The following is a 23,640-nucleotide window of genomic DNA, read 5'->3' on the forward strand; positions in this document are numbered from 1 at the left end:
TTAATTTTTAAATGGAACCACATGCTTACATTGACAAACTATCTCAAAGTACCTCGAGTTCGTTCTCTGCGTCTGGCTAAAGTTCAATTTGGTCAACTTTAAAAACATTTGCCATTGTGATTAATCACATTTGAAATATTTTTTTCCAGAGCCAAAAGTATTGCAGTATTGCTACCATAAAATCTATATTTGCATTTTTTTTCTTCTTCCCAACTTTTTTTCTCTCTTTGGAATCGCTTTTGATGTTTTGGCATTCCCAGTCGGTCTCCCATCCAAGTACTAACCAAACCCTGTTTCGCTTCTGAGATCAGATGAGAGTAGACGTTATCGGAGTGCCTGTCGTGGCACTGACCGCCAATTTAATTGATTAAATTGCACATGCTCTTTTGCCAGTATAATATGGCAAATACTGTAGGGCGGTTAAAGGTTACCAGAGTGTTTTGTGAAAATGTTGGTTGTCCTCCACTACTGAACGGCATTAGCAGTATAGCTGTTGGGAAAGCAATACAAAGTGTTACCATACAGACACTGAAAGGATACTTTCACTGAGTACACACACACACACACAAAGAAAAATAAATAAATAAATAAAAAGCTTTAAACTAAGACAAAAAGACATCTTGAAATTAACATCACAACACAGCAATGCTCATTGTGGAGCTGGGGCCAGCTCATCAATGCTTTAAAGAATTGCTCTAATTATGCTGAGTGTAGGATGGGGATTATCCACTTCTAGGACTAGCACTTTGTTTTTCAAGTGATAGAAGTTCTAAATGCAACTCCTGGGACTGTCCTACTTCAGGCCCTGGGATCTCTGCTTTTTAAATCTAATAGAACTTTAGTCACAAGGAAAGGAGATGTCCTTCCTTTCTTGATCACAAAACTCTTATGTGCTTGTCATGCACTTTCTCATGAAAATATAATTGAGAATTGTAAAAAGAAGAAAAATCATCCCACACAAATTTTCCTTGGTATTTTGACCTATGACATTGTCATAGGTCAAAATCGCATAGACTTCTCTCTAGTCAAACTCATAGTGATTGTGAACAGGGCATTGAGTGGGAATCTATTCTATACCAGTAGCACGACAGTGACCTATACGTACCACTACGCTGCCAAATGGCTCCATTTAGTGTATTAGTTCTATTACCCTACGCGTGACGTGTGGCTTACAGGACAAACCACAGACAGCATTAGGTTGTTTTTTTTCTCCCTGAAGTCATTTTATTACAAAGTTCATGAGGACAGTATTACAAGAAAAGTTGTCAACATGCTAAAACAGAACAAAGTTGAACACAGGAGTTTAACAAACTGGTAAGATAAGACAATCCACTGTTCACAATTATCATAACTTGATTAAGTCTTCAGGAGATGGGAGCCAGTGAATGACTACAGTGCAGGCATAGAACGGCCACATTCACACCGACTCAGCAAAGGTCAATCCAACCAAGGCAAAGATGTGCACAGCTCAAGAAAACATGTTACAATTTTTATATGCCATCGGCTTTTCTCAGAACTTTTAGAAAGCATCACTTGTATGTACATAAAACTGTACAAAAACATGGCATCACAAGCATTTTTGTCCTATATAAATATACCAATAATTAGGATAACAACTAGATTCTCTCTTGCAAAGACATTCTCGAGGCAATTGTCTTTGTTTTCCATGGACTGTGAAAAACATGAAAATAGATGTGCAGTTAAATTTCTGTTTGAAGAGTTTGGAACTTTTGGAATATAAACCAGCACTGACATGTCAGAAACTGAAAGAAAAGAAACAGTGAACAGTTTCTACCAATTATCTTTGGAATTCATGCGAAAATCCCAGCCTGCTTTGACAGCAGACAAAAGGTCGTGGAGATCTATGTACACTAACACCACCAACAGATTTTTTTATTTTAAATTTTTTTCTTCACACAACCGCTTTGCTAAGAGTTTTTGACCGACACAAAAACAAAACCGCTTGCCAATTTCAGAACAGTAATATGTCCATCTGTCCACAGAAATGATCACTTTACAATACAGACTACAGAGAGGCAAAATATACTCAAGTGAATTCAACATTAAATCAATGCAAAGTACAAATTAAACATTATTCAACATATTTTGTGTATTTCAGTGCTTTGTGACCTCCTATCCTTTTGATCACGGTCATCCTCTTTCTATTTCAGAGGGGTCATACAGTGTGACTTCAAATCCAAAGGTGACATGAAGGAAACTTTAGTTCCAGGAGCAAAATGAAGGTCAGTGTTGGGTCCGACTCATCGAGAGAGAGAAAGAGAGAGAAAGAAAAGAAAACTGTTACTTTGTGGTTGACGCACAGTAAATCAGCCTCCTGTTATTCCATTCAAAGCAATGCCTGATCATCCCTGCCCCAATTTGGTGATCAAGGAAGAGATACATTTCAGATCTGTGCCAGTGATAAGCATCTACTTAGGCTGGTATCAGGTTAGGATTAATCAGAGAAGAAGAAGAAAAATATTGATGCAAAGCAGTTCCTGAATAAATGAGTCAATACACATAAATGGATAAAAGTTGTGACTGAGGCGATGTGGCATTGGCTTTATCACTCCTTACCATCTTTCAGTTCGTCGTTAATTCCAGGTCAGTGATCGCACCCGCTGCTTCCGGGCCATGAAGCGACTATCCGAGGGATACTCGTGGGGGTTTAATCACAGTGCATCATGGCTGTTGTTTGAATTTTATTTCAGTCACTAAATGGCTTTGAAAATGGCATAATGCGCTCTCTTTCCCTCAAGGCAGGATAATCGCGCACATTATTTAATCATGGCCATGTCCAGTAATTTCCATATGTATTCAGTTCAATTACTCTAAATGCAGTTTTCAATGGCGACGTGATGAGGTAAGTGCTGATCCTTTTAACTGATTGTAGTGCTGCGGGTAGATGTGCATTATTTGGTGGGTGCCTTGTCCTGGGGAGGTGCCTCACACATACACACACATGCACACAGACACACACACACGCCACAGCTCAGGATCCATTACTCACCCTAATTAGGATGCTTCTATTCGGGGATCTTTCTTGCTTACTTAGAGACACAATCTCACCGTGGAAATTTGCTGCAGAGGTGAAAGGTATCTACAAGTCTAATCAAATCAATGTTTGAATCAAAGACACCGCCTGGCGCTGTACCATGTTGCAAGACAGGCTAATGTAGTCTTCACTGCCTTCCAATTACTGAGTAATACGAAGTGTCCTTCAGGCATATCCTTTAGATTGACTTGGAAAATCTCCACTATGGAACCAAATCCCTATATTTTATTTTTGTAGCCAAAGGGGGAAAAAAATATTCATTGATGTATTGCTGGATTGAAAACAAGTCTGTTTATGTTATGTTAATTACGATCTACTTGAATGATGTTCTTCAAGGACCACGCGCCTTTCTCCCATAAGTGGTTACATAGCTGAGACTGAATTTACCTCTGAAAAATAATAAGATACTTTGGGAAAGAAAAAAAAAGTGCTCAGAATGAAGAGGACTACATAAGTGCAACATGAACTCCAATTCCCTACTTAAGATTCAAGTGTTGTTTTTTGCATTTTATTTTTTTAAGCACTGATAAATAACCTTACATATTCATTGATTCTAGCCACGCCCTCATAGCTTGTGACGGGAAAGCCCTAGCAAGTCGATTGTCTGGATTGAGAAGAGCATAAAAACTAAATAAAAATATAACACTGGTATATTTTGAGTGAGTCACAAGGATTTGAAGCAAAAAACAAACAAACAAAAAAAAACAATCCAATTTGGTGTTTGGTCATTGTGACTCCAGGGGACTGTGGCCAAGTCAAGTGTTCCGATGATAAACTATAGGTCACAGTGCTGAGAGTCAATGGAACATAATGTCTGTTCAAATGTTGCTGCAGAGCTTTCTCCACCCATGGCGAAACTCTACGGGGAGCAGAGGTAAAGGCCATTTTGCTATGATTAGGGGCTGAAGGTGTGTGTGATTATATGAGGCGGATAAATGTTTTCCACAATATTGAGCTCACCTCCTGGAGATGTTCTCAATCAAGTTTTAAACAGCAGCAGCAAAGAAAACCTTGACGACGGCAAAATTCTGAGCCAAATTACTTTTTTTTTTTTTTGTTATCAGCTTCTGCCAGACAAAAGTATGTAGAGCACACCATTCAAAATGTATTTACAGCACTATACAACAAGAGAACATATCATTTGATTGTTAGTTAAAAGCAGAATGCCATCTGATAGGGCCGTATTGGCTACCGATCAAAATTCTCTAACAATGGCACAAGAGCACTGATCACAAGTTTCAAATTCAAAAGATCACTTGACAGCGTTGGACGTGGCTAACTACGACAATTATTAGTTACTACATTAGTAGTAATGACCAACTCATTTTGATCCATGTCCTTGTGAATAAATAAATTAGAGTATATCAATTAACCTTGTGGAATTTGTAATAAATATGCTAATAAATTATTAGATGGTGGAGATGGCAAATGACCCAAGTGATCACGCCGGTAATTGAATGAATCACTGTCTACTGTTAATTTCAACTGGACCTTGGCATTGGCAGGTGGGCGGCTTTATTTGTTCTACTGCCATGGTTGATCTTTTCTTCATTTCTGCACTGATTGGATATTCACAGATAGATTTCTCTTTTAGGAGTGTGGGTAGACGGCGAGGTGGGCGGGAACTCAGAGGTTACACTGAGGGGCATCTCCTCCAAGGGGCAGTCCTGACTGGCATCGTGACCGCTGCTAGAATAGGCACTGCGAGAGGGTGCAAGGCGTGACCGGTGCTCTTCGCCTCCCAGAATGGCGCTGCCATTTGCCAGGCGTCCCAGACTCCCTCTTTCCTGGTAAGGCACAAAAGTGGAGAGTTTCGGGGGGTTCCTCGTCCTGCGTACAGGAGAGGGATGCCCGGGCATCCAGCACGCATCTGAGTGGCCCAATTCGCTGCACTCAGTTGTACAGTTTCCGGTCATTGCCACATCAGGAAGCGAGCGAATGTCTGTAAGCAGAAGAGAGAATAAGGCATTGTTAGTTTGTTATAAATGAAATATAAAATAGCATATTAATCATACACCAACATCTTTAAGATAAACCTCTTTAAACTTTATCTCCGATCAGAAATGGTGTCATCCAAACACAAAGAATCCTCCCTCCCTCCTTTCTTTTGAGGTCTTTGCAGCTGTTGCTAAGCACTGAGCAGCAGTTGCTATGTAGCTGTTGCTATGGTTGTGTAATGAGCACTACTGTGTGTAGTCCACTAGCTGATGTGATCCATTCAGGAGATGGCGTGCTGTGTTTGTGTCATTTACGAGTATTCAGCAGCAGTTAGTCTGGCATGCTTGAAATACTACATCACCGGACCATTAACGGTTTCAACAGCAGCCTATTGATTTCGATTACTTGGAATTTGTATTCTGAAAAAAAGGTCCCCCCAAAAATATGCTGGCATTAAAAAATTAATACATTCATAAAAGAAAAAGACAGCGAGGATATGATGCCATGGACACGAAGAGCAGCGGTTTTTGGTGAGAAGTGGAAGCGATAGATTTCTTTGGGCAAAAGTATTGTTATTGATTGACAGCACACACATTCTCTCCCCTTCATTATCAGCCATTTCTATTCAGCTGTTCCTAATTAAATAAATGAGTCCATGAACCAGTGACCTCATTTCCATAATTTTCATAATAATTTCATTTCCAAAATAACTCCTGATAAAATAACTATGGTACATCAGTAGCTTTTCTTCATCCGTTAATCTAAAATCTAATACAGAACTAACTAAATAAATACATACATAAACTAGACAATGACTGATGACAATGCCTTATTAATAAAGACCAATTCTAGAAGGTAAGCTAAACCAAAGTACCCAATCCTACGTTTGCGTGAAATTTAAATTGATGTTAAAACCGCCTAATAATAAACAATAAACAATATTTTACAAATATGTATTTTTGTAAAATGGCTTATCACACAACATACCTGTTGACAGACTACCCTTTTGTCTGTGGTTAAATACAAACAGTTCGGAATTTGTCTTTGTTATTCCTTCATGCTCTGACAAGGACAGGCAATCAATGTTTGTAAAGCAACGATCACACAATATCACTCTGACACGAGCCATGCGCAACGTTTCGATTGCTATGATAAATACCTTCGTGTGATGTGATGTCATGCCAATGTCGCACATACAATAAAAAGAGCATGCCCATCAGTGATGTCTCTTTTTGCAGAAACAGGGCAGTGTTTGAGTCAATATATTTGTTGGGAATGGATTGAGCTTTGTGGTTCGGGGGTAAATCAAAATCAAAAACAAAACAAAACAAAAAAAAAACCAAAAGGCTGCATGTGAATGATGCAACAACAAGAGATGGCGTAACAGAGGCAATTCAAGCAGTCCATAGAGGAAATGCCATGTTAACAGAGATTCTCCATCAGTATTATATTCTTGACCGGAAAACGGCAAGATAATTATCCCATAAAATGTCAGACCTCTGTGGTTGGACTCTGGCCCACAAGGGCTTAAATCAATCAAACGGCTTGAGTTGTCTAAGCCTGTTTTCAACCTATGTTCGGTTTTACATCTCGAAGTACCCATTTAAAGTAGAAATAGGCGATCCCTCAATTATGAAACAGTTATGAAAATGAATTTAAAGCACTTCTTGTCAATATAGTTTGCAAGAGATTTTGTTTATCTGACCGTGGGGAAATTAGATATTTGCCAAATGTTTGAAAGACATTTGCTTCTAAACAGCCCCAAAAATGACGGCTTATGACTATTTGGTTCAAATTGTTCTCTGGCATGAGTAATAAGCTCTTTGCAAATGGGGGAAAAAAACAGTATGTTGCATAACATTTGTTTTTTAATTCATTAATAAATCTCTTGGTCGGAAACATCTGTTGAATATCCAGTAGCTAACTGAATTCAAGCTGCAGAGAATGGAAATAAAATACATGCTCATGAGAAGCTGAGAATTCCAAGCCAATGAATGCACATGCTAAACGCTAATGAGCGTTTTCTGCGTTGGAATGTCCTGGTTTGAAATAAACACAGAAGTTTGCTCTAGTTCAGCAGTCAGCTGACACTCGCTAACATGATGTGTCCTAGTTGGTCCCCCAGTATTATCGACCACAACGGAAGGCGATACAGGGTTGCCATGGCGATGACAGATGCTCTTTTCTTGTTTCACAAGCTGTATCTCTATAATTTTGCAGCTTGTACTTTAAGGTAAAATGATCCCACATTATAGTTTTAATATACACAATAATCCATATTGCATGACCAATTGTTTGTCAAAACGATAATTACTGTTCAAAGGCTGTTGCTCTATCTTTTGTTGCCCTTAATCTCATTGTTCCTCTAATCCTAATTGCTGGTTTTAAGGCGTCTCAAGGCATTTGAGTCACAACTAAGCAATGCTTTTTATATACCCTCTTAATTCAGTTACAGTTACAATTATAGTCAATAAAATTGTACTTTTCAAATTAATTTTTGAAAAAAAATTGACCCCTGCTACAAAATATATTTCAAGGGAGGAGAGTTGGGCAAATTGTTGAGCGTCAGAGCATGAGCACATTTGTGTAGGCAAAGACTCCAAAAGGATTTCACACTTGATTAAAACCTCTCTACAACTTCCAGGTTTACTCCACACCAAGCTCCCTCGTGTCAAATTCTGCATGGCTGCAAAACCAAAAATCATTCATCCATCTTTATTGAAACCTGCTTTTTCCATGCTACAATTAAGGATATATCTTCCTTATCACTGTATATGTACACACATTTATCTTTAATGTGCTGATGAACTCAAAATAAGGGAAAAACTTTGACACATCTTTACCGATTGTCAGTTTTACTAATTGACTTCTGATTTTAAGGCACTGGGCATGTTTAATGAAACTAAAAGCAAGCATGTAATGCATCCTGATACTAAGGACCACTGAGTGCTCATCAACATCAACAGCCATAAAATAAGCAATGACAGCTAAATACACTCCATAGCCTGCCAAAGTCTGACGTTTTCTTCTTGCAATGTCAAAGTGCATATTGCAGCGCACCAGGAGACAACATAGATGTTCAAAGAGCAGCTATTTTAATACTGAAGTAGCATCTCTATTTGTGTTTCATTTCAGTTCACACATGGTTTTATTTGTGAAATCGTGTTGATAATCAAACAAGCAAGAAGGTCGAAATTCAGCGGTTTTCAACACGCAATAACACTAAATCAAACGGTGCTATGAACTTTTTCCCTTCTTTAATGCACTGAAAGAAATTAATAATTCAATATTAGATAGAGGTTGACTGAGGTACACAAAAGAGCATGAACTGCTTTGCTCTTCAAAGCAAACGCCTAAGATGGTGATCATAAAGGTTAAATATCTGAGGATGAGGGTGATGAAGTGAATGAGACAAGTATGGGAGTGAAAACAGAGTATGGAAGGCCAAGGTCAAACCTATTGTGGAAGCAGGTAGAATTAACATCTTCATGAATCATGGAAAATTGCCATGAAAAAAATGTGTCTCATGTTCCATCCATCCATTTTCTACCGCTTATCCGAGGTCAGTTCGCGGGGGCAGCAGCTTTAGCAGGGAAGCCCAGACTTCTCTCTCCCCAGCCACTTCATCCAGCTCTTCCGAAGGGATCCCGAGACGTTCCCAGGTCGGCCGAGAGAAGTAGTCTCTCCAGCGGGTCCTGGGTCGTCCCCGGGGTGGGTGCCCGGAACACCTCACCAGGGAGGCGTTTGGGAGGCATCCGAATCAGATGCCCCAGCCATCTCATCAGAGCCCAAACCGTGTGTGGAGACGAGCCCGACTATATCTAGTCAGAACTTCTCGACCTCACGCACCAGCTCGGGCTGCTTCCCTGCCAGAGAGTTGACATTCCACGTCCCTAGAGCCAGCTTCTGTAGCCGGGGATCGAATCGCCAAGGTCCCTCCCTTCGGCCACCGCTCACCTCACACTGCGCCCGACCCCTATGGCACCTCCCACAGCTGGTGAGCCCATGGGAAGGGGGACCCACGTTATCCTTCCGGGCTGTGCCCGGCCGGGGCCCCATGGGTGCAGGCCCGGCCACCAGGCGCTCACCTTCGAGCCCCACCTCCAGGCCTGGCTCCAGAGGGTAGCCCCGGTGACCCGCGTCCGGGCAAGGGAAACCTCAATCCATTAACATCTTTCATCATAGGGGTCTTTTTACCGTGCTTTGTCTGGTCCCTCACCTACGACCTGTTTGCCATGGGTGACCCTACCAGGGGCGTGAAGCCCCAGACAACTTAGCTCCTAGGATCATTAGAACACACAAACCCCTCCACCACGATAAGATGATCGCTTCCAGGAGAGGTCTCATGTTCATTTCAATGAAATAATAACAAATAGTAAACATGCTGTACATGAGATATCCTATACAAGAGCTGTTATGAAGCGCACCTTTCCCACCATTCGACCCTTCATGAAAGTGGCATTCATGAAAATGGATGCCTTTAATTTACACTGCTGTATATTTTTGCCATCGAATGTGGCCAGGTAAAATGGTAAAAATGTTCAGTTACCAAACTAGTGCAAACAACAATTAATCATAATTATTCCTAAACATTAACTCTTAACTGATATTTATTAATTTATATAATCAATATTGAAAAATGGAATGTTACCTTCTCCAAGATGTTACCTTCTCCAATAGCAACACCTTAGTTTTGCCGTTTGTTAGATTGTTTTGTTTATAGCGCAGGTAGGTCGTAAGGCACTACATTTACTCTGTTACATTTACTGAAGTAACTTGAATAATTTGTACTTGTCAGAGTAGTTTTAGTACAACAAACAACACTTTGGCGACACGGTGGACAACTGGTTCACAGTTCTGAGGACCGGGGTTTGCATGTTCTCCCCGTGCCTGCGTGGGTTTTCTCCGGGCACTCCGGTTTCCTCCCACATCCCCGAAAACATGCATTAATTGAAGACTCTAAATTGCCCGTAGGTGTGTATGTGAGTGTGAATGGTTGTTTGTTTCTATGTGCCCTGCGATTGGCGGTCGACCAGTTCAGGGTGTACCCCGCCTTTCGCCCAAAGATGGCTGGGATGGGCTCCAGCACCCCCGTGACCCGAGTGAGGATAAGCGGAACGGAAGATGACGAACAAAACTTTGCACTTTTACTTAAGTATTTATGTGAAGAAAGGCTACTTTTACTCCATTACATTGAGCTATATTCAGCTTGCTACTTTTATTTTTTTATCGAGTTATTATCTCTTGCACGATCTGTTTGTTTTGGTTCGTCAGAGATACTTGTGCCCTGGGTACTGTCACATGACGCTGTTTCACCTATCAGACATAACCACTTGCGATGTTTGACTCCATGTCACCAATCAAACAGAGCCAAGCAGTCACATGAAACACAGAAGGAAAGCTTTCAAAGTGCCTTATTTGCGTGAAGCGTGGGACTCACTGTCACAACTACAGACTCCAAAAAAGAACATCTGCATGTTGTCATTGCGCTGAGCTGCATTGTTCCTGTTTTTATATGTAATCTCTGCCTGTTGAGCCTAATGTACTCTTTCACAATTATAAATAAAGTTCATTTAAGACCATTTCTTGTGGCTCAATTTGCCCTAATTTAGAATAATTCCTCATTGGTTTAGTTAGTTAAAATGATATTTTTGGGGAAATATCTGAATTTGCACATTCCTTTTTTATATTTTCTTTCTATTGTCCATGTCTGATTAAAAACAAGAGTACATCAGAGGTTACTCACCAGTTAGCACTTGAATAGTTTTTTTTCACTGAATACTTATTATTACTCAAGTAATAATTTGGAGGACTCATTTTTACTTATATCTTCGTCATATTATTCAAAAGTAACAGTACTCTCACTTGAGTACATTTTTTGTCTACTCTACTCACCTCTGATTAGTAAGCATTATGATGGAGAAAATACATTTTTTCATGTTTGTAAAGTGGCATACATATCCAGAGGAATGATTCAATTAAATTTGAATACACATGAAGATACAAACATATGAATTATTTTCTTTTTGCAAAATAGTACATAAACCAAGTATGGATGGAAAGAAAACCACATATAAGGCATGTCATGATTTGTTTACTTTTCTTACAAGAATTCGCTCTCTCGTTTTATAGTTTTGCTCCTGATTGATCGCTTCCCACTGCCTTGGAATAAAAAAAAAAAATGTTAACACAAACCAACAAAAAAGCCACCTTGACAGTAGCCAGGAAGCAGAATGGCATTAGTTAATAAATCGTTGCAAATTATTTTTGCACAGTGGGACTTACACCGTAAATGTGATACAGACTTTGTAATGAACCATTAGGTACATGTGCATGTACCTAATGTTGTGGCCGGTGAGTTTCTTCTTGAATTATTTAATGGAAGGAGCGTCAAAGAGAAATGATAATCGGAAATAATTGCAGCTCTATTTAGCAAGTGGAATTGGTTGATTCCAGGGGGTTTGTGATTTGGCTTTTTTTTCCTGTTGCCATCATGAGAAGCAAATGTACCTGTACCACTCTCCATTTATGTTCTCGCTGTCTCATGTGTAATCTGAACGCATGCATGCCAAAAAAATATTTTTCTCCATCCCCACCATCGCATCACCAACTCAGTGTGCACCTTCGCAAAGCCCCTAAAACACCTCCAATGCAGTGGCATAACATGCACTCTGCAGCGCAGTCACCGGGGTAGGGGTATTCGCACAGCTTAACAACACCCCCCCCCCCCCCCCTCATCCCCTCCCACCCGTCGGCTGACTGATGCATGCGAGGGGTGGGTTTGCATGCCGCTTGCATCAGGGTGCCAGTGGGAGGTGTCGAGTGTCTGAGGCAGGCTTCCTCATCGTCTGATCCCCTGCCCAAAGGCATTGGGAGGTGGTGACGGTGGGGAAGCTGCCTCTTCCTGAGATTTCACACTGCTGCTCTGCGTTTGATTGCAAATGCTGCGTCTCCCCACCGGCTGCTTTCTCGTGCGTGTGGCACGCGGCTATGATCGATGGTGGAAAAAATATGAGAGAGGCACAGCTCATAGAGGGATAACAGCCACTATGGTTTGGGAGTGTGTGGGTGATATTAATGGGAGTGTTTGTGGTCCCTGCTAACATTTTATGTGGCAAATGACTAAAAAAGTTCCAAGAAGCAAAATACTCCACATCTGAGCAGACATTAGCGCCTGGTTCTGGCTGTCAGTCTTGTAACTGGCTGGGAATGCATACTGTGTTTGTCATACTTGGAAGAAAAACAACAAGAAACCAAGGTTTTGTATATCTTTAGCCGTGACATGTCAAGCCTTTTTTGTGCTCAGAACAGTTTCTCACAGCAAGTTGAAGGAACCAAAAACAGCCTTTTCTTCTCCAGATGGGTGTTTTTTTTTTTTCCGCAAGACACAAGCACTGCAAGCACACACCCAATGCTGACATATGTACACGTTCTCCTTGCTGAATAATGGAAAATACAAAAACAGGATGATGGAGTTAGACACATGATATTTGTACTTTGACATCTCACAGGCATGATTAAATTGTTTTCGGTCAAAGAGATTGTCACCCCAACTTGCGAGACAAGCAGCCGTTTACCTATTTGTTATAATGTTGAAGTGTTACTCTGCTGATAATTTTATGCATTTATTCCCAAACATGCTTTGTATACAGCGGCTCAAATCCGAAGCATCATTTGCCTTTGACAGCTTTTTCGGTGTGGAGTCTATTTTTAAACCCTGTAACATATGCGCGCACATTTCATTGCTGGTCGTGTCGTGTCTTTGCTATTTGTTTCAAAAACCAAAAAAAATGAAATTATTCTACATTTTGGCAGAAACAAGTTGACAATTAGTTCTCAGTCAGTCTTGTTGCAAGTGAAGGGCTTGGTCGTTGTTTGGATAAAAAGTTTAGAGCAGCAGTACTCAGGACATGTGGTCAGTTCTGCTACAGACCAAATTATATGGCTCACGAACGGCTTTGACGCTGATCCAAATAATTGGATGCCCATCGACAAATCGATATTAATGCTTATTCCTTTATTTTTCCATGTATATTTACTAGGAAATCAGGGGAAAGTATATGATATTTATAAAAAGTGAAATAAAATCTGTTACTCTATCGCAACCCTCTTATTTTCAGTGGGAATTGGTTACATTTCAACCATCGTCAACAATAACAAAAATTGATGACATAATAATGTAGCAACTTTCTAAGCATTGCCAAGGTACCCTTGAGCAAGGCACAAAAGCCCAACCAAGCCCATTTCAAGTCTCACCTGCCATCCTCAACCACATAGAAGGAACAAAAAGGGGCAAATGACAACTCATGATTGATTGTGCAACCGTCACTAGATTTCCCAAACTAGTGTTAAGTTAGTGTTGTTTTAGGCATTAAAACAAAGAAACTACTGCCCAGACATACAACCTGAGCAATCATGTCGTGACTCTCACAGTCAGTCGGTCTGCACAGTGTGAGCTCTTAAATTGTTATTCTAGTTTTATTTCGAATTAACCTTTATTTATCCAGGTTAGGCAAATTGAGACCACGTTCTCAATTCCAATGCCACAAACTGTACAATGTTCTTTGACCTACAGTCCACATTGGTATGAAATGCCACTTCTAAAATTGCACTTAATTGTGCTTGTGTGTGGATTCTGACTGCGTCAAGTGAAGATCCTCTAAGGGGATTAATAAAAGGATCGTTCTTCTTCACTTTATGGATACAAGTTTGTAGTGTTTGCCTCCCTTAGCAAGGAAGGCCGCATGCTGACAGCGCCTGATGAGCGGACATGACGGCCAGCGGCACGTCAGGGAGAGCTGCTGTGGATGGTTCACTGAGTGACGGTACAACACCTGTCAGTTCTTCCGACATGCACAATTTTGTCTTATAAGACCTTTATTTTGAAGACTGCTTTGTGAGGGCTCCGGTTTGACAAAGTCTTAGCACCTTCTGACAGATCACGCTATGCACTGGCTCCTCCAATTGAGGAGTTGATATGTGATGTGTCAGGCAATACCACTGTTGGGCAAGCTACTTGGAAAATGTTGTGAGCTCAGCTACAAGTTATTGTATATTGAATGAAGCTTCACGACACACCCGAAAAATGTAACAAATGAAGCTACAAAAGTAGCTAAAATACATTTTAAAAAAAGAACAACAAAATTTGTACCATTGGGGTATGAATGAACACTTATAGCAATATTACGAACCCCAATTCCAATGAAGCTGGGACTTGTGTAAAACGTAAATAAAAAGAGAATACAATTATTTGCAATTGATTTTCAACCTCTATTAATTTGATTATGCTATCCATTATGCTTGAGTTATAAAAGTCCAACAAAATAGTTTCATTTATCTGTATTGTTTGGATGTCTGTATATATATATATATATAAACTACTATGTATGTGACCTCAGCTTTTTTCCCCAGTACAGATTAGATACTGCAAATATTTCAGATTTATTTGGCTTTTTGACAGCACTAATGTTGGACCTCAAGATACACCTGAATAAAATAACCGGCAGAAATGCTGTATGATTCTTAAAAGGTTTATTTCAGGAAAATACTGCCATGATTGTTAAACAGAGTGTTTAATCACCCAGGGCTTTGCTGATGACTGTGACATTTACTTGGAGAGACCAAGAATGTCTAGTCCTCTTGCTCACCAAGGTTTTTTGTTTTTTTCTTTATTGGGCCCTGCCTCTGAAGCATTTGAAAGCTTTCAGGTGTTTTATGTCTTCACTCTATTGACCTGTGTGCCATAGTGACATCACCCTATGGCACCAGCAGATCCATGATGCCTCAGTGTGCAACAACTGTGTGTGTAACCCCACATACAGTATATTTAGGCCTACTGCTAATGTGTTTGTTTCTTTGAACCAAATGTCCCATGCACTTACAGTACACATAAATTGATTTCTTTCAAGTTGAGTGGCATTGGGTTCATGTTAATGTCATTCCGCATAGTGCTTGCATTAAAAACACACACAAACACACATTTTTCATTTATTAAAAAAAAAAGAAAAAAATAATAATCATCATCATCCAATACGCTGTCAGAAAAAAATCCCTTTTAGAATTCCAGGGACAAAAAGCTGTCTCCTCCTCTATCATTCATTCATTGATCGTGTCGACAAAAAAACATGTTTTCCATGAGCCATTTGCTTTTTTTCCCTCCCCCATATTGATCGTCACGTATCCCTTGGTTAATTCTATCTTTGATCGCAACAGTGTGAGAGCCCATTAACACATGGCTCTACCCACCTCCAAGCTGTCTGAACGGACTACACGATGAAGAACAGAAAGGTTTCAACCAAATGGCCTCAATGTATAATGAGTTGTAGCTCTGGTTATTCCTGGACAACCCATCATTTGATTATACCTCATATCCTGAAACTAGAGGCCAAGGGGTATATATATATATATATCTTGTATCTGGATGAATCTTCACATTAGCAACAATATTAGAAGCATTCAAACAATATCTTTTGACCACAATTGTCGCACTATTAAGACTCACACAAAGTAATTAAACAACTGTTTCAGTGTATCGTATTACATGAAATGCAAAAACAGTGTACAATCATCTCAACTTTCTCTAGGGGACATTTTTATTTTCTTGATGTGGCTAAATGCATTTTAGAACACTACATCATAATTAGATTTTCATTGCGTAGTAACCATGAACCAGTTTAAGAATGTCACTTCAATACTGCCCCAATAAAACAGAGTATCAGCAAAATATGCATATACTAATATAATCAAGGAACTACAAACATGAAGGATTTACTACTTAATATGTGAAGCCCTCCTCTTCCCATTGTTATTACGTCACTGTCCAGGAGCTAAAAGACCTCCACAAAGAGGACGTCACTGGTTCCTCGATTATAGCTCGCCCCTGGAGCCTCCTTGATGTGCATTTAAAACAACCGAGATGTGGTTGCGTTGGCTTCACTTGGGCCACAATCTTCAACTCTCACCGATCGGTTCACAGCCGAGTGTGGAAGCAATTAATATGAGAATCAGCACTTCTAAATCCGAGGCCATGGAAACACCTTGGGATATCGGTGCAAGAGCTTGTCAAAGTGGTTGAGGAAATGGAAGTCTGACTCTGCTTATCCTGTTGCCCCCCCCCCCCCCCCCATCAGTAAAAAGAAGATATGTTTTTTTTTGTTTTTTTTTTAATAGCAACATGAGTATTACTGGACTGCCACAACACGCTCCACAATGGTGTATGTACTGCATTGAAAACAAATATGACACCTGCACTTTAGTCCCTGTTTTAAGGAGCATTAGCATGGGTATATACTCGTACATGTTTATCAAATTAGAATACTAGCAGGGGACATACCACACTTTTGGAGCTACTAAAAAGAAACGTTAATAATCATGCATATATTTGGTCACGCACACTGGATTAGATTGCTTTTTCCAGTGTGATGTCAATGTTTACATTGTGGCCATTTTTAAAAATAATAATAATAAAAAAAAACAATGGTAGACAAGTTCGTAAGTATTTGAATATCTCTATACCTGTAGTAGATTAAGATATTCAAATAAAGATGTGGCAATAAACAAATGCACAACATGAGTAAACATCAGTCTTTTTTATGGCTGTACTTGCCATCTGTTCTTCAGTGCCTGTGTATGATGGCCACCTCATTTCCCTGCCAGACACAGTAGATAGCTCATCAAGATGAGTGACACGTGTAGATGCCTTGCAATGCACCGCTTAAAGAGCAATAGACCTCTGGCTTTCACCGATGAATTGCAAGAGCCACAAGAATCTCTGACAGAAACCCTCACAAATCAGTGACAATATTCCAGTGTCATGGAGTTGACTGCCTAATTAAAGCAGACATTCAATAGAAAGCTGGCATGGGAAGAAAGTTTCATTATAGAAAATTTCTGTCAGGATTGTTGCAGAACAAGAGCTCTTCAGGGAGAGCTCATGTGAAAAAGTATCCTTTGAAAGACAGACTTTGCAAACAACAGCCAAGGGATTAGCGAGTGAGATTTGACACTGTTAATAAATAAATAAATAAAATAAGATTGTGGCATTTAGTTTTAACTACACAGTAAAACAAATGTGATGGCACCTTGGATGCATAACATAATAACGTGCATTTCACAAAAGCTTTGGAAGACAAATTTATTTTTCATTTCCTCTATTGCTTGAGGCATGTTGACTATAGATTACATTAACACAATATTGTAAATTAGTAATTGATCCTTTCACTGGGAGCTTTTTTTCATCTAGAAGGAAATGTACAAGAACATACTGTTGCGTTACATTACTTTTTACACTGTGTATAGTCATTATTAAGTATGGATGGCCCTTGAACTGCAATATCCTCTTTTGACTGTCAAAGCATTTAAAGAAGACATTCCATTCTACTGGAAATCAGGGAATTCATGTCACAGCGATACAGTGTGAATCCAATCCCTCAGGTTACATCCATCATTAAGGGTCAGAAGACTAGCGAGAGCGAGTTTCAGTAGCTCTTGGTCGCCGACAACGTAGTGTGGCGGGATGACACTTCAGGGCTTTATTATGATGCCCGCCTGAACTGCTCGACAAACTGAGGTCGAAGAGGGTCTGGCCCTCCACAAGCATTGCCGCCAAGACGCATAGCACTCTCCCTTGTCTGCAAATCACATATTCGATGATAGTTAAGAGAGCAAACCTCTAAAATCATCCTTAAAGTTTAACGCCACCATCTCATGATTTTACCAGTAGACACATAGCATCAAGGACCACTCATAACCACAAGAGATACTTACTTACTTTCTTGATGTATCATCTACCAGTACTATAATCATGACGGCAAATGTTCACTTTCAAGCCCACGTTCCAAACACACTACTAGCTCCAAACCTGCTGCTTCAGCACACTGTTGCTCAGGTATGTGCTTGGAGTTGACAATATAATAATCGAAATTCATCCCAAAATAAAGCAAGCCATTCCTATTTGTTACAGTAACACATGAGCACATCTGAAGCTTAGGGACACTGATTAAGGCACCGGTCATTCAGTTCACAAGCTTAGTGCAAAACCCCAAAATATTGAGCAGCAATGCGGTGTTAAAACCACATGAAGTCTAATGTCTGCTGTTATTTTTATTTTTTGTTTTATTTAGCTTTTTTTTATGTGGGGGGGGGGGCAATTATTCAGAACACTAATCATGGTTTTCATCATTTTACCAATGTTTTTCACATGTTAATAAAAGCCAGTGTTAATCTACATTTACTGTAAGTGAAGGTGCTTTAACTATGTATGCCCCATGTAGACATTGCAGAAATATTACGATAAATCATACAGTATATGATTTTTTTAATGCCCTTTCGTTTCTCTGACATTGCTCAAACAATATTACATTCAAACATTACACAAACATAATCAGTATTTTCATTTTTTCATCATAATTGTCAATATAGCATTCTTAACAGTAGGTGAACTAAAACCCAACAAATGTCAGTTTGTTTTACCCCCCCAAAAAATATAATCATCTCTATTGTTATTCAAGTCAGCAAGACACAATGATGAAACCACAGAGAAATCACTTTAATGCACAAAAGAATGAGGAATGAATTTGGAGGGGGTAGATTTATTGGGATAATGGGGTTTCTATTCTGGTCCCCTCTAGATTTCACATGTGGCTGCAATCTCCGCTACTTTAATAGATGTCAGCTCATATTTAAAATCAGCCAATTTCATAATTTGCTTCAGTTTATAGTTTGTGTCTCACAGTACCTCATTCAAAGGTTTGGCCTTCTTGCTGTTGTTTGGCAATTACGGTTATCTGCTGTCAGGACCACATTTTCAGTGTGTAGTCACATTTTTTTTGTGATCACACAAGCAAGATATTTAAATTGAGGATATTGTGAAGACTTGACACATCATTGGTTCCATTTCAGACCCAGGCGTGATGTTGCTAAAGGCCCCTGGTAAACTAGGGTGATAATAAACCATTGTCTCTCTGTGGTGTCAAAACCTAATCCAGGTTAGAAAGTTTAATTCTGCTCCAGTTAGGCTCTTCCAGTGACCTATTTGCTCTGCAATAAAATTACAAACAAGCGGTGGGGAACGAAGAGCAGCAGCACAATGCGTGTGCTAGAATGATCTCGGAATTATAGGCGTACTCAAGACAACTCGCCACAGGGGATCGCTCGCTGGGGCTTTTTTCCCCATAAACGTCTCTAACAAAAAAACAACTTGTCCTTTCTGGTCGCAGATCCAGCAGTTGGTATTGACATAGTCCGCTCCATTATTAGCGAGAAAAAAAAAGACAGAACACCTGTTTGAGGACACCTGCACCGGTGTATTAGTGTGATATTATGGCAACAGGCAGGGACCCAAGCTGTGACTCACAGGACAAAAAGCCCTATTAAGGTGACATTCTCTCCCAGCACATTGTCTTCCTCGACAACTCTTGAAGATGCTCACATGCTTTGCTCATTATTTTACTTTAAACAGAATAGAATTTTACCAGGATGAGGCAATGAGCGTTGAAAAGGTTGATTGCGGCATGATACTGGCATGGTAGCCATTAAAAGCAGAAGAAAATCCCTGACAGGAGTTCAAAAGGAACAAACATTTGACACTACATGCATCTTCTGAGAGATCTGAGACTGAAAAATCAGACAGCATTTCTAAAGAACCTCATTATCATGCAAATGGGATTCATGCCATTTAATCTCACCCTACTTGGTGTCCCACATGGCAGTGAGTCCGTAAAGAAGAACAGACAGTGAGACCGCATGCGAGGCAAGCATCCATATGAAAATTCCTCCATCTGTGGACATTATTAGTCTGTTGTACAAAGGTACTTACAACCAGAAAATGTAACCAATGATCAATAGAAGAGTTGTTATGCCCTTACATTGTGTATGACAAAATTGTTGGTCAAAGTAATGCCCCAGCAACAGAGCAAGGTCAATTATGAGTGATACACAAGGTTCAGCTTTTGAGCAGCAAATCTATTTAATTGTTGAGACTTTGCTTGATGGAAAGCAATGGAAGTTTAAATTCTCAATAAATCATTTGTTTAACAACAACAACAAAAAACAGGAAAAAGGCTATTTCTAAATTAACAGCCATTTTCTCTTGCTAAAATCATGAAGACGAGTGGCTTGCTGTCATTTTAAGTGAGAAATGTGACCTTATTCTAATAAAACTCCTTCTATGTTGTGTGCAGCATCTAAACCACATCTGTAACTGCTAACGCTAGCTATTCAAAGGGCACTGCATGGTCTGTTGAACATCAATCGTATCAGTTTGACTGTTGGTCAGATCCAGCTGGCTTGTTCCAAGAATGTCGGGTAGAGAAACACTGGGATTAAAACTAATTAACGGTGCCTGATAATATCATGGGTGAACTGTATAATCACAACTTTAGCTGGGAGCTGTATAATTTTTTTCTTCCTCACAAACATGACAAAACATGCAGTGTGTATTATAGTAATCCTAGCAATAATGACTGGCAGGGGCAAAAATGTCAAAGTATCTGTCCACTAATCAATATGCACTGTCTTGATAGTGGCTGGACAGATGGGGGGAGGGAGGGGGGGAAATCAATCACAGACAAACCATTCTCCTTGAGAACAACAGGAGATACAAGATTGGATGACTCATGGTGTTCAAAGCGAGTTGTTTAAACAGAATTACTGAGGGCAATGATTATGATGAGAGTTCATTAACGTAAAGTAGCAAAGCAATCAAAATGATTTGGCCATTCGGGGGTGTGGTGAGACAACCTCCTCTCCCTTATGTAAATACACCCCGCTCCAAAAGAATGGGAAGAATGAGAGTGATCTCTTCATTTTTGCTGAGACTTTATATGATGGTGCACCGCTTCCCACTCTTGATATGCTGGATGGTGAACCGGAGTTTCCTTCGAGCCACTGAGAGGCATTCTCAATGGCCTCATCGAACTAACTCCTCACCAGCCTACATTTTGCCTCTGTGACCACCAAAGCTGCATTGCTCTTGGCCTGCCGATCACTATCAGCTGCCTCCAGTGCCTACCATCGGGTTCAGGGATGATCGCCATGATAGGCACCAAAGCACCTTTCCAGCCACAGTTCAGGTTGATTGCCTCCAACAATGGAAGTACGCAACATGGCCCATTCAGACTCGGTGTCCCCCGCCTCCCCTGGGATGTGGTCAAAGTTCTGCTGGAAGAGGGACTTGGATGTCCTTCTTACAGGGGACTCTGACAGACGTTCAATAGACCAGACCCCCACAATACGTCTGGGTCTGCCAGGCGAACACACCACCAGGTGGTGATGGGTTGACAGCTCTGCCCTTCTCTTCACCTGAATGTCGATGACGTGCCTGCAAATCCAAAGACATGACCACAAACTCAATCATCGAACTGTGGCCTCGGGTGTCCAGGTGCCAAGTGCACATATGGACACCCTAATGCTTGGTGTCAAACCATAATGAGCACCGAAGTCCAGTAACATAGCTTTTCTCGGGTTCAGAACAGAGAGGGCATTCCTCCTAATCATGACCTTTCAGGTCTAACTGTCATTGCCCATGTGAGCATGGACGTTCCTGAGTTGCTCTGAACTGCTTTTTGGTGCAGTATACTCAAATCTATACTGAACAAAAATATAAACGCAACACTTTTGTTTTTGATCCCATTTTTCATGAGCTGGACTCAAATATCTAAAACTTTTTCTACATACACAAAAGGCCGTTTCCCTCAAATATTGTTCACAAATCTGCCTAAATCTGTATTAGTGAGCATTTCTCCCTTGTCGAGATAATACATCCCACCTCACAGGTATGGCATATCAAGATGCTGATAATTGCACAGGTGTGCCTTAGGCTGTCCACGTTTATATTTCTGTTCAGTATATATTACCTCTAAAATCTATGTTAACTGTCAGAACGCCCCCTGATGACGGAGGGAGGCTACCCTATCGCCCACTGGAATGAACCCCAACGTGCGGGCACCAGGTCGTGGCGTAATATGTATGACCACACCTGCTTGGTGCCTCTCACTAGTGGCAACTCCAGAGTGGAAAAGAGTCCAACCCCTCTCAAGAGGAGTGGTCCCAAAGCCCAAGTGGTGAGGCGAGGAAAGCCTGACTACATTTAGTCAGAACCTCTTGATCTTACACACCAGTTTAGGCTTAATCTTTGCCAAAGAGGTGATGTCCCAAAGTCACTAGAACCAGCTTCTGTAGCTGGGGATCAGACCGTCATGGTCCCTGCCTTCCCCCCTCCACGTGATGAGCTCAAGGAAAGATGGACACCTGTTGACTCCTCATACTGTGGTCAGGTGGGACCCCAAGGGTGCAGAGCCTCGCCATCGAGTCCAACTCCAGGCCTGGATCCAGAGGGCAGAGCGGTGACCCGGGGCCAGGCGAAGAAAAACATAGGGTTTTCTGAGCTGTACTTTGTCTGGTCCTTCACATTCCACCTGTTTTTCCTGGGTGACCTTACCATGGGAAAAAGTCTCGGGCAACTTAGCTCCTTGCATCATTTGGACACACATAAAGCCCTCCGACACGATATGGTGACAGTTCAAGGAGGAGTGAACCAGACCCTTAAAACATTTTTGAGTAAAAATTGTCTCACAACTAATTTTTTTTTTAACCTCTGACTAATGCCACACATTTGCATCAGAAATCACTCTTTAATGTTGGGCATAGGCAAGCTACATAAATATACTTGCTACTGTTAAAGTTTCACTTATAATGGAAAAAAAAGCTGTACATATTCGCGTGGCCCAGAGATGTAAAGGGGGACAGTCTGTGGTTCATATTGGCTTTGATTTAACTTTAATAGAGTGACACATCATGCGCCCCGCCTCATTTTATGCCTGCCAGTCATCTCTACAGTGATGAACACATCCCTGCACCAGTGCAGCCTGTCACTCTGTCACTCAAATGCTTAAAAAAAACTTTGCCACTATTCAGGTGGAGCTGGGGAGAATTTCAGCTGTCTCTTTTGATTTTCTGTCTAAACCTTCCTTTTATCTGGGCTCTGGGTTATTTCCCTGAAGTGGGAATCACATTTTAATTAGGTCTATCCTTGGTTAGCGGTTCATTGTCACATCTCCCTATCCTATGTGCATGCCCTATGGGTTTGCATGTCAGAGACTCTTAGTCCCCACTTCCTGTCACAATCTAACATCTCCTGCATCTTGTGCCATCTTTTCATTCTGTAACGGCTCCATCTCTATTCACAGTCAGGCTCTCCTGCTGCTGACAACAAAGAGTACCCTGTCTGACTAAAACCTGCATTCTGCAGATGGGCAAAAGAGGAGCAGAAAATATAAACTAAAAAAAGGGAGAGATCATATGGAAATATATCAACAGACTGAAAACACCAAGTGTAGATGTATCAGTTGAATTTAACTTAAGCAAGGTTTTATTTTCTTATTTAGTAGCATTCTTTAAACCAAGTTAATGCCAAACTGCCAATGCAAAACAAAGTAATGTGGGATCATGCAAGGAATACATGTTGCCATAGGTAAAATGCACCCCAGCATACGTGCGGTTTGGTACCCGCGGATTCACCTATTTGTGGATTTTATTTTATTTTTTTATTAAATGTTTTTACAATTTTCAAAATAGGTAAAATAATGTTTTTTTCAGTTCACATTTTTTCCTTCTTTCTTTCTTTATTTTACTTTTTTTTTGGGGGGGGG

The 23,640-nt window shown here is 40.5% G+C and overlaps 1 protein-coding gene across 1 annotated transcript in view; it reads right to left on the minus strand.

Annotated features, from left to right (window-relative positions):
- Nucleotides 1–1,270: 1,270 nt before the first annotated feature.
- Nucleotides 1,271–23,640, minus strand: part of pcdh1a (protocadherin 1a) — an 80,039-nt gene continuing 57,669 nt past the window's right edge. The window contains exon 5 of the mRNA XM_061703176.1: nt 1,271–4,997. Within this exon, the coding sequence (XP_061559160.1) occupies nt 4,627–4,997 (371 nt within the window). The 3' untranslated portion in view covers nt 1,271–4,626. The remainder of the gene's footprint in view (nt 4,998–23,640) is intronic.

Source organism: Phycodurus eques, chromosome 17 (genome assembly GCF_024500275.1).
Source record: "Phycodurus eques isolate BA_2022a chromosome 17, UOR_Pequ_1.1, whole genome shotgun sequence".
Classification (NCBI taxonomy): domain Eukaryota; kingdom Metazoa; phylum Chordata; class Actinopteri; order Syngnathiformes; family Syngnathidae; genus Phycodurus; species Phycodurus eques.